Raw genomic sequence first — 12,375 nt, 5'->3', positions numbered from 1 at the left:
ACTGCAATCTTTTCTGCAAATGGGACTACCAGTGATGAAAAATTCTGCTGAACTTGTTTCATTGTGTGGCTCCAGAATGAGGTGTGTTGGAGGAGGCTGTTGTTTGAGTAGGTGCCAGTGGGCCAGTCATGTCAAGACAGGGACTAGTGGATGAGCTCCCTTTTCATATGTGGCTTTTTGTGTTTAGTATATATGTGAAAGTGATCTGTAGTTCTGGAAATTATGGAAAGCCACAAAATATTACTGTTGTCAGTCAAGAGTGAGGGAACAGGGGCGTGAGACAGGGGCGCTTTGTGGCATTCTGTTCTTGAAGGTGCTATACAAATAAACTTTTCTCTTTTTTTGTTTACTTGCTTATTTCAGATGACACCTTGAATTGAGTAGCTGACTGTTACAAGTTGAAACTGAATCGTTTGACTCAACAGCACCACTTTTTGTGAGAATGAAAGAAAAAAAGAAAGGAGAGCTCATGCAATAGAAAAAACAAACGGCGGGATCAGAAGTGGTCTGCAGGGATCAGCGAGAACAGTTATAAGAAAAAGGACTGTTTTTTTCAATGATGTATGACTGTTTGCCATCTTGTCCAAAAGAACAATGAGAATTCACTTTACACTGAATCAAGTCTAGTCTAATGCATCAAGTAAAAGACAATCAACACTGTTTGTTATGGTGGATGTTGAGCTAATATTTTTGTTCAAGCAGAATGTTTCTCCTCCAGCTTTAAATCCAAAATCCTTTCACACAGTCTTTGAGTCGGTTGCAATAGTGGCTCAGGAGGTTTAGTGCTTAGCTGCTGTGAGGAGAATGTGCAGGTGTAAGTGTTGCCGATTCATACAATGTTGCTAATGAACAAGCTACTTGCAAGCCCAGAAGCATTAGTGGCGTTGTCGTGGTTGCTCCTGTACATTCAGAATAAATGGAAGGTCCAAAGCAGAATGACTAACTATGGAGGCTACACAACTAGGTACTGTAACTGAAAAAGACTCAGCAGCAAGATCTTTAAGGTAGTTTTATTATAGGCTCTGACAGTTCTTCTGCACACACACCCAAATGTTTGCTGCGAATGTGAATTCAGCAGAAACTACTCAAGATGCAGGTTCAACTCGACACTTCCAAGAGAAGTGAAGACTTCAAGCAACTCAAAATCTTCAAATCGCTGTAGAAAGACACCGTGAGATCGAAGCCACCTGTTTCATCTGCATTTCTTAGCAGTTAGTATATCCTGCCATATCGCTCTGTTCAACGGAAGAGAAGTGGAAACAAAGTAGAAATGATATGACATCTGTCAACGCCATCGAGAGCTACTCTGCTATTTCTTGAGCTTTCAAGACCACAACAATCGCACTGCAATGCATTCACCTTGAAAATAACATTTGCACCGCATCTGTTAAGAATAATGAATGTCAGAAAGAGTTAAAGCACAGCTTTTTGCACCTGTCTCAATGAGGCTTTATTAGGGCACAAGAGTGTTAGCTAGTTGGTATTACGCTTGTTTCTAATGTTTACCTTTTGGTGTTAACATGCTAAATGGGTGATAATTAGCACTAAGCCAAATCTGGAGCTGTGAGTTAAAATGAAAACATAAAATAATGAGAAGTCAGGTGATTATAATTATAACTAATCCCATGTATCTGTACTCTGCACTGCACTGGACTGACGATCGGACATTCACAGTGTGCAGGTCACATGGAATGTGACAAAAATGTGTATCGTGTCTTTGTGTTCAGAAATGAGCGTCTTCTGGAACAACAGAAAGATGGACGCTCCGTTCCTACCAACCAAACATTCAATTGTAACGCAGCAATCATTCATATTTTGTGGCAGACTAACATATATAACATTTGTTATTATTTGGCATTCAGCTAACATAGTGTACCCTAATGATGACGACGCAAAGCAAAGAAGCACCTGGTGGTGTTTTGGGAAGTGATGACTCGGTTTTTGAGTCATGCAGAACCATCATTTTGTGTCTGCAGTCAGTCTGCAGCACCTGTGGCTCACAGATTCAGGACAGAGGTGTGTATGTAGCAGGAAGAGCCAGGAGGAAAACCACATCAGAAAATGAGGATAACGACTGTTTTTGTACAAAGCGGCGGTCACACACACGCACACACACAGCTTTACAAAAGGAGCTATTGTCTGAGTGAAGCAAAACCACAACAAAAGAGAGCACAGTCAATGAGTGCAATAGTATTTGCATTGAACACAGTTTTAAAACGCTTACTGAACATGGTAGCATTACCTAAGCCTGAGGTATCTCACCAGCTTATGGTCTTCCTGTTCAAACAGCAGCGCACAGGGCTTGTGTTTATGCTCATGGTCTGCAGGATTTCAGCTATGTTGGTATACAAAATGTTGTTGTAGGTTGTTTCAGTTTTTATAGAGCACTTACTGGTTGTACTGAGACACCTTTCTCTACTCTTTTCATTTAACTGACTCTTCCTTTGTATATCCACTTAATGGGAAATTCCTTCATCTGAAAAACTCTCAGAGCAGGTTGGGGCAGTTCTCTTGTTTATCTTTTTCTGGCCCCACCCACTTTGTTCAGCTACTTCCTGATCACCTTGGCCTGGCAGAGGTGAGCTGGTTCTGAGCTCTCACAGGAGGAGCCTTCCTCTGCTTACAGTTGGAGAATCCCCAAAAGACTGACAGCCAGATAAAATTTCTTCACTTGAAGACCAGCGGCCAATCGGCATTCTCCGTGACTGGGACAAAGTCCCTTTTACTGAGTCATTTAACTCCCCATTCCTTCCCCTCTCTGAGCGGTTTAACGTTACACCCTCTGCAAGGTTTTACCTGTCCAGGTGAACAGCACTGCCGAAAGTGAACATTGCTCATGAAGTCGTGTAAGTACGAACTCCCAGTTTAGATTTAAATGTGCACAGATAAAACTACTTCTGGTGACTGTTGCTTGTTTCCATAGATTTCATTTGCATTGTGTTCACCGTCACATTGAAAGTGTATCTGTGTGTGTTGGTTGTTCAGTGTGTTCTGTGCTGATCCAGTCAGCCTCATCCAGAGCTTCACATCTGCCTACAGCTGTTCCCTCAGATTGAGGTGTCATGTCTGACTCAGACTCAACGTGGAGAGAGCAACCAGCACACACAAACAGACACACTCAAGTGCTTTATGTAGAGGTTAGTGAGAGGGCAGGAATGGCATTACTGTGTTGCTCCACAGCCCATATGTTCACTCTAAATGGAGCGAGATGTGCTAGATTTCAGGTTATGTTATGTTATATAATATGTGTATTCAGCACTTAAGTCTAACTTGAATAGGCTAAAATGAAGCTGAATAATCCATTTTGTTTATGCTACATGAGCACCATTACTACAAGTTGAGCAGTTCCTACATGGACAGGTAAATGAGTCATGATCGCGTTGTTGACAGGGTGTGTGAAAGATCTAGACGTGATTCTTGGCTTGCTCTAAGAGGAAAAGAAAACATGGCTTACTGGAATTTACAGAGTTTCTGGGACATGTCTGAGCGCACCAAGTTATGTTGTTGTGTAACTGTGAGTGTTCGATTAGACACTGTGTTTTTTATTTGAGACACTCTCTCATAATTTTAGCTTACATCATGATAAATTGTTTATCTTTATTGAGCTGCTGGAAACAGCCGTGCTTGTCTGCGATTAGGGCTATTTTAAGATTTTCTTAAATAAGCTGATGATGAGCAAGTATGTACAGAATAACATGTTTTTGTTTCGTTTTTTGTATGGTAGGCGTGTGGATGAATTTGGGGCCCATGATTGTGTGTCAGTGTTTGAATGAATTTCATCGTTGACATGAGACCAAAACCTGCTGCAGCCCATGATGGCCAGCTGGACTCTGTGTCTTTAGAGGCATGCAAGCACCTTTTGTCACAAAAGAGAAGGAAAAAAATCTTCAATGATTAACAAGGAGGGCTGTGGGACATGCTTACACACACACACACACACACACACACACACACAGTTTTTCCGTCTAATCTCGCTGGCTGTACCTGTAGCTCTGAGGGTGTGTTCACCTGATTGATATGGATAGGCTTTGATTTCATCAAATGAATATAGGGAGTGGATGTGTACATAGCGAGATGGTAGATGTGTTGGGACAGTGAAAATGCTGACATGTGTTTGGTTTTTCTTTACACTCAGTCATTAGAAAAAGGAGCTGAGCTGGCAAAGCCTGGTATCACTATTAACTCGTCAAGTGATCTCAGGTCACAGGATCGAGTAACCCAAGAGTGAAGCAACAGCTGCATTTACATAAAATGTGCAATATGTGGTTAAAAGGGTATAGGTTATCTTAAACTAACAACTGCCGCTCTCAATAGTTAAGGGGCAGCCTGCTGACATGACATGGCTTTAGTTCAAACACAACGGAAACACTCAAACCTTGCACCGTATTTACAGTCCAATAGTAAAGGACTGAATATAGTGCTTTGACTTTCCCTTTCTGATTCAAGCTGTGTTCAGAGTGAGTAGCCTGCAGCCTCACATTTCTCATGTTCGTTTTATTATCGGATTGCAAGTGTACCTTTTAAACATCAGAAATATATAGTTAAAGGTCCCAATTTTTAGGAAGTGGAAGTTCCACGTTATTTGATTATAACTCAGTTCCAGGTTCTATATTGTATATATAGCATGCCTCATCAGGGCAATCGGTGCACAAATTGACAGCTTGTTTCATGAACTACACATATATCCTCTTAGGATATCAACGTCTCAAACAAGATTTAGTCAATCACCGCTCTGTTATTGTCTCTGGAGGAAAGTGCTGCGGTTCAACAGAACTGTTGCGGCAGCTTTGTCATTCAGAATGAGCCAGAGAGAGCTGATGATTTTCAGGCATCAGTTGTGTCCTCTGAATCTGTGTGCATGCCTTTTCAGAGGCGGATTGCATGTCTCAGCATGCAGGTGGCTTTATGTTTTTTGCAGGGAGGTATTGTACGATCTTCATTCCAAAGGATCATGGTTTATAGGTTACAGTCATGCTGTATATTTCTGGGAGCTAATTTCTTGTTTTGAGCACTTTCGGATACTGTTATTTTTAATATGAGTATGAAGATATATTTTACCATTCTCCCAGGAGAAAGAAGACAGCAAGGTTTAAAGGAGATTTAGTTTTCCTGTTCAGATTAGGAGTCGGGGAGAATATCGCCTTCATCTTTCTTCTTTTTTAAGTCACCCTTTTTTCTTCATTTCCAGCCCTGTGCAGTGATGAAGGTGCTCTGCTTCACAGATCAGACCTGATCTGAGACACAGCAGGTGTCACATGAATCAGCCGTCTTACCACAAGTTATCACGAGGAAACTTCTTCTTTTTTTAAACTGCTCAGTCTCAGGCACGCTGAGCTAACCCTTACCCTAACTATAGCAACACAGTACATGTAAAATAAAAATCTCTTTTTACAACTTGGTGATATCTCTAAAGATTTGTATTTACATTTACATATTTGTATGGATTAGAAGATTAGAATGCACATCAGTCTAAGTTTTTCTTCAATGAATGAGTCCAGTAAACATTTCATTACTATTTCAATAAAAGACTTAAGTCACAAGACACAAGTTTTGTTGTTGCTGTTGTTGATGTTGGTATTTTTTACGAGGCCTTGTGTCTCTTTAATCAGCCAAGACCAAATAGTAGGTCCAGAAACAAACCTAGTGGAGAGCCAACAGGGAGGCTGTTGCCAAGGTGACGTATGTCTGACTGAGTCCATCTGTTCATGCCCATGTGCTCGAGGAGCCTGCCTGTTCTGGGCATGACGTGTGCACTGGCACAGGCACGGTGTAGAGTACAAAGTAAAACTGTGTGACAGCAAAAAAAAAAAGAAAAAAAGGAAAGGAAAATCAAAACAGAACAATCAAACTTGATACGTTTGAAATGATTTCACATCCTGCAGTGGATTGACACTGATACGTGTTTGTCATGCATTACATCAGGCAAGGACCAGAGACTTATCTGTGTCTGCCTCTGGACTTACCGCTGAGTGGTATCGATGTTTCTGTGTAGATTAAATCTCAGGAGTTGGGACATTTCTCTTCAGTGCTAGTATAGATGGTTGGAGCATTCCTGAAAAATCAGCCACTGCTGTTGTCTGAGGAAAGGAATTATAATGCACGAACCAGACCTTACATACTGTTAAGGTTAGGTTTGTAAAATGCTTCGTGTCATTGACACAACCGTTCAAATATAACCATTTCATACATGTTCTCCTTTCGCTGCTCAACCATGACTTTTATTTCCTACTTCAATAAATCAGTACTTTGTTTCACGGTTTCTTAAAACCTTTGAGTGCTTCCTCTACCACTGCCTGTCTTGCACTATATTTCCTTTTCTCGTGTATGTCCTGACAGATACAGCAAATGACCTCTGCACTGGATCCTGACTCCAAATGAGTATCCAGGAGGAATCTATGCAGGCTGAAGGTGCGACGGCAATGGCTGAAGCCTCGGCACCACCTCTGTCCCCCTCAGAATATGGACTACTGTCTCCTCCTCCTGACCTCTGTGCCGCCTGCGGGCACAGCCACCAGCTGGAGGAGAACCACGAGTACGTCTACAAAGATGAGGTGGACGACGACCTCGTCTGTCACATCTGCCTGCAGCCACTCATCAGGCCCTTGGACACGCCCTGTGGACATACCTACTGCCAGGAGTGTCTCACCAGCTTCCTGCTGGAGAGCGACTTCTGCCCCGTGTGCCGTACGCCCCTTATGCTGCAGAGCTGTCGGAAGCCCAGTCTGCTAGTGCACAAGCTGCTGGATAAGCTGACAGTGGCTTGCCCCTTTGCTGACCATTGCACTGAAGTACTGCCCCGTGGCGAACTGGAAGACCACATCAAGAGCAGGTAGGACAGCTCGGTGTAGTAAAGCCCAACACTGCCAAACAGAGTACTTTCTAATAACGATGATGCAGTAATTCTCCGACCAACAGTTTGACCTACTTTTTTCACTTCTTTATCTCCCATTTCCCCTTGCTGCTTAGTAAAAAACACAATGACCTGCATTGAGCATACACTCACAGTCGCCTGCTGTCTTCGGCCCGTCATTAGCCCACAGCTGTTGTCCCCAAGTGGCAAGTTCTTCCTCCAACCTTTCATCTAAATTAGGCCTGGCTCCTCTGTTTATATTTCATTAAAAGAACGTACTTTGGTCTCTCTCAGTCTGAGTCCATTTTCATTAATGCCCATTAACACTCCCTCAGCCTGCCGGCCACTGGGATAATTAGTGCATCTCACCAAACATCACACGCAGGCAGCAGAGTCATCCCTGTTCATCTGCATTTTATGGAGGCGAGTTGCTTAAAACTCCTTCAACTTAAAATGCAAGCTATTTGAAGTCTTTCACTTTCACATATGCAGTTTTACTTTTCTTTCATCTCTTTTTATTCATTCTTTCTTGCCTGCAATTATCTTTTCTCAATCGCTCCAGAATTCTTAAATGATCCACTTCACGCAGTATGACTTTAATAACGAGGTGTGAAACTCTACAGTCAACTCCCACAAAGTTTGGGCTGCTCTCCCATAGTTGGAGTGTATTAAATCCGGAGGTGGGAGGCCGCATTGTGTACGATTCACTAAAGGTTTCAGTCACACACCCAATTTAACATTTAAGTTTTTATTGCACAAATTCCTATCTCTTGTTTTTCTTTTGTCCAACTACATGTGCTTTTATAGTTTTGCTGTCATATATCCATTTCCAAGACTTATTGCATTCTCTGAGTCTGTTGTCCCTCTGTCTGTAAAAGTGCTCTGCTCACGTTTACAGCAGTATGTAGTATTTGTAGTTCACACCTTGGGTCTTTTGGGTCCATTTTGGGATGGGAGTTTTGATAATATTAAGCTTTTTCAAACATCATCAACAACATCTTGTTTAAAAAAAAAACAGTACTAAACCTTTGTTAAACATTGAAATCACTGGAGCACTGAAAAATCATATTTTTGAATATCATCCTAGGTCACAGGAAGACTCCTGGAAAGCCAGTGGATGTTTACAGATTTCGCCACACTTTAGTTTTCATTATTGCTTTACTTTTTCCTGAAAAACCAACAAAGACATACAAAGACAATGCAGAGAATGGTATAATAGAAAATCAGGATAAAATACAACAAACAGGCTGGTTTGGAAACAATAGCACTGCATTGGTGTCCAACAAACATTTCCTTATATTTCTCTTTTTTCTATATGACTTTTTCCTCACAGGTTCTTTTATTGGAATTGTTTACTCAGATCACCTTTCCTAATTTGGCATCAGTCTGCATTATATTTATTCCGTGAGTTCCCATTGCATGCTCCCGGCACACACTGTTGTCATTTTTTTTTTTCTTTTTTTTCTTTTTATTCTTTCTGCTGATTTATGCTTTTGCTTGCCCTTGGCTCGTGTTTTCAATTACTTCTTTTTTTAAATTATTAATATTACTTCTGATCAGCCTACACCCTTGACATCTGTCTCAAGGGACTACACTATCTACCTATCTCTGTCCAACCAGAGACCACCAGCACTATTCCATTCACTCTTTATTTTTAGCTTATTGAAAAACCTTTTATTTGAGAAAGGTAAACTCTGCTCTATCTGGAAAGTATACAGTATCAAAGCAAGGACCTGAGCTGCTTTGTACGTAAGCACAGAGTTATGATCAACACAGCACTTTTAACCTTCCTCTGGGTGTTCTCCTTTTAGCTCATCCAGCAGGGTGAGCATCAGTTAGCGCTGCAGACAAATGTCAGCACCTTCGAAAAGGACTGTTTATATTTATATAAATGGTAATGCTTTATCTTTGAGATCAGAAAACTGTTTTGTTTATTTCAACAGGTATTTTAAAGGAGTAGTCCCCATGAAAAATCAATGATAAACAATGTGTTATTTTACTGCACGTGTCCCTCTGGACATTACTCGGATGTGCCTGTTGTATTTTAAAACAGGATTATATGACTGAAAATGATGGTAGCACAAAATCGCTAACATGGCGACAACAACAAACTAACAAACCAGCTAGATCTCACCTTTGCTGCTCCCTGATCGTATACACATGCGGGATTGCTTTGGTGCAGACGTTGTTGGCTGTATCCCAGAATCTGGCAGGAGTTGTGGTAACTGAGACAGTGGGCCATCTGGACAGAGCTGATTTTATACTCATCGAATCACTTGTGACCTTTATTGGCTTCTGGACATACATATTCTTATCCTGGACACATTTGTTGCAAGAACAAACTCCACTGACTGGCAAGTGATTTTTTTCTTCTTATTTTTTTTTGTTTCTTGGATTGACTCATCCTCAAAAGTGTCTAAATTTTTTTCTCATGCAAGTTATGTGTAGCAACGTGTATCGTCAGTGATCCTTAAAATTGGTTTCCTCTGAATGTTGCTGTTGAATTTACTCAGGACCATTTATGTTTCACTGATGTTCTGCCTCCAGAACAATTGTGTTTCTTTTTTCTCCTTCTTGTTTTTTTGTGAAAATGTTCTTGTTTTCATGTACACTGCCAAAGCCCAGAGGAATTCTTCAAAGCTTGTGTGAATATTTGGAAAGAAAAAAGTGTCTATAATTTAACTCTGTTATTTAAGTGTGCTGGTTATTTTTATGGGTGTCCTTGCTGCTTGTGTGTTTGTATGAGCGATGCAGACAGAGGCTGGGAGAGATTTTCAGTTGGCAACTCTACGTGCTAATATTACATAGCCTATGTTCATTGCTATAAATACAGTGGACAAAATAATGGGAGCACCAGAAACTGATGTTTGATGATCACACAGTTGAAACTAATTCTCTGAATTCTAGTTTTGATTCAAAGATAGAAGCATTTTAACCCTCATGGGGAAAGATTCATGGCTTTTATACCACAATACTGTAGGATGAGGGTGACTATACTTAATCTGTTATATTTAATGTAGAATGACGTGGAATGAAAAATGGATCGTGAAAGGCTGGCTGGTTATGAGCTGTGAAAGCCAGACATTTTGCTGCTGCAGCCAGCCAGCCTCACGTCTCTTTGGACAGGTGAGCTGTAAACAAGTTTATATTTGCAGTAAATAATTAGTATAACCAAAGTGAGCCTTGAATCATTAATGGTCAGCCATGGGCAGATAAGCAGGTCCTTTTTAGCTGTGTTAGCTCAGGTGGCATAAAATTTGGCTGGTTCAGCTGAGTACCAGTTTTCTGGGCAGCCTATGCTTGTCTAAGCTGCCTGTTTCACATTGTGTGTTATTACAAGCTATTTTAGATTAATTCTGTCGGGTCTCATAATATTTGAAATAATGGCATCAGGATCCAAGCCATGGCCTTGTCTTGCCACTGTGGCCCAATTTCCCTCTCCATAAGCTGCAGTCTACCTTCATTAGGAATGGGTTCACCTATCATTGCTCAGCCCTCAGGTTTTCCCGCCTGTCCCAGTCACCTGACTTTCCCTGACCAATCGTACACATGTTGATTGTCTCGTATGTCTCGTTGAACTTTCATGCTGTTTTTTTTTTACTTTGTAATTCAGTTATGCCACCTTGACGGCATCCTGCCTGCCCATCTGTATGTCTGCATTTGGATCACCCCTGCCTGTCTGTGTTCTATACGTCAGCTGCAACAAATAGGCCAAAAGGCTGTGTGTGTGTGTTGTGATGGCGTTTCTATGTGTGCAAGTTAATGCGCAAGTGTATGAAACGACTCCTGTGGGGCAGACTGGTTTCTGTTCACAAACTGCATCCTGTCACAATCCAATTACATTTCCATTTCCCTCATGCCCTGTGGTCTTGTTGGTGTGCCTACTGTTCAAATACCACAGGAAAACTTTTGCCTCACCATGGACGCAAGCATCAACACACACGCACAGAGTCACACACACACAGACACGAATGCATAGACAAATTCAGCCTGTAACCACAATACCTCCATCCATGAAATATTAATTCAGACAGGGTATTTACACCAGTTAAGTGTCTTTCTCGGGGGTAGCAGGCTGCTCAGTGCTATGAAAATCAGATAAAAGTGAGGCAAAAAGGTAGGAAGAGGGAAAACAAGAGGAGGTAAAAGTAGGAAGGAAATGGAAATAAAGGGCAGGTAAAGGATTATGCTGTTCAACACTGAGACTAATGGGGGATTTGGTTGAAAATAAAACAGACTAAAATAAAGAATAGAGGAAAAAGGATAAAGGGTGAGATTTGACGTGACGGACAGGAAATAGATTAGAGGTTCTGCAGTGTTTCATATCCAGAGGCGTTTATCCACTATCTCTGCTTCCTGCCTTACATTTACCACAGTGAGGGTTGGCAGAGTGAAAACAGATGATAGAGACAGAAAAGGCTGAATGAAAAATCCCGCACAAGCCTCAAACGAGGTGAGTGCAGTTAACATTGTAAATGTATATTGCTTTTTGTGCTCACAGTCACATCACACCCTGAAATCAATGACAGTGGCCAACACCTAACACAAGTGCCAGCACACACCTACTGTATGCCACAACGGACTGGAACAGGTAGAGACGACAGAAGGGTTTAACCTCTTTCTCGTAATCTTTCACTTTATTATAAAGTGAAAATGAATGAATGTGTAAATGTATGACTGAATGAATGGCTGAATGAATGAAATGGGCAAATTTGTACTCTCTCTTTGAAGTCGTTCAGAGAAACAAACCTCCACCCTTGCAGGGAATATTGATTTGCCAGTGAACGTTTATCATGCTGGGTCTGTTTTTTTTTTTTTTTTTTGTCGTCATCGCACATGTAGGCAGAGTCTTTTGACCGATCAGACCAATCTGCAGCACAGGGAGCAGTCCATCGTTGGAGAGGAGGGGTGGAGGATGTGGAGGCAACATATTCTCTCCCTTATGGGCAAACATATATGCAGGTGCTGGGAAGTGAATGCAGAGGTTGTGTTTGTGTGTTTATGCCTGTCTTGTGGGTGTGTGTAAGCTTGTGAAGAGCCCAGAGCCAATCAGAGTAGCATAGGGTAGCCCCCCAACCCACCCCCCACCCCTTTCCTGTGTCTTTGTTTGGTCTGCTCCACCCCCACCCACCCCCTTCAGTGGTTTCTGCTGCAGTATAAGTCACAGGCTGCACTGTTCGCTCTGACATACACACACGCACACACACCGAGGGAAACAGACATGCACACACACGCATACAGACACAAATCCTCTTACAACTCGCCAGTCCCCGGGCCAGATTAAGGGGCTGCACATCTCAAATTGTATTCCAAATGTGTCACCTTTGCACAGGGCTCCTTCCTCTTCTTGCACTTTTTCCTGTTCCTCCCATGCCACAGCGGGACTTCTTCTCTGCACCTGCTTCTGCCGCTTCTTCCTCCTCTGCTCCGTCTTCAACCTCTGGCAACTGGCCTGTTTGCCTCTGCAGCTGAGATGACCAGGCACCCAGCCTGAGGCACGGGAAGAAACTCACACAGATATACAG

General features: G+C 41.9%; 1 protein-coding gene across 3 annotated transcripts in view; it reads left to right on the top strand.

Annotated features, from left to right (window-relative positions):
- Nucleotides 1–2,577: 2,577 nt before the first annotated feature.
- lnx1 (ligand of numb-protein X 1) overlaps nt 2,578–12,375 on the top strand; it is a 30,272-nt gene continuing 20,474 nt past the window's right edge. For 2 of the 3 annotated variants that reach the window (XM_029499869.1, XM_029499867.1), the window contains exons 1-2: nt 2,578–2,846; nt 6,337–6,829. In XM_029499869.1, the coding sequence (XP_029355729.1) occupies nt 6,375–6,829 (455 nt within the window). In that variant the 5' untranslated portion in view covers nt 2,578–2,846; nt 6,337–6,374. Of the gene's footprint in view, nt 2,847–2,985; nt 3,138–6,336; nt 6,830–12,375 lie in introns of all 3 variants that reach the window. The other variant, XM_029499868.1, reaches the window with a different exon arrangement.

This window comes from Echeneis naucrates, chromosome 4, assembly GCF_900963305.1.
Source record: "Echeneis naucrates chromosome 4, fEcheNa1.1, whole genome shotgun sequence".
NCBI classification, from domain to species: domain Eukaryota; kingdom Metazoa; phylum Chordata; class Actinopteri; order Carangiformes; family Echeneidae; genus Echeneis; species Echeneis naucrates.
Note: the sequence above shows the minus strand (reverse complement) of the source record. Positions and strands in the feature narration are given on the sequence as shown.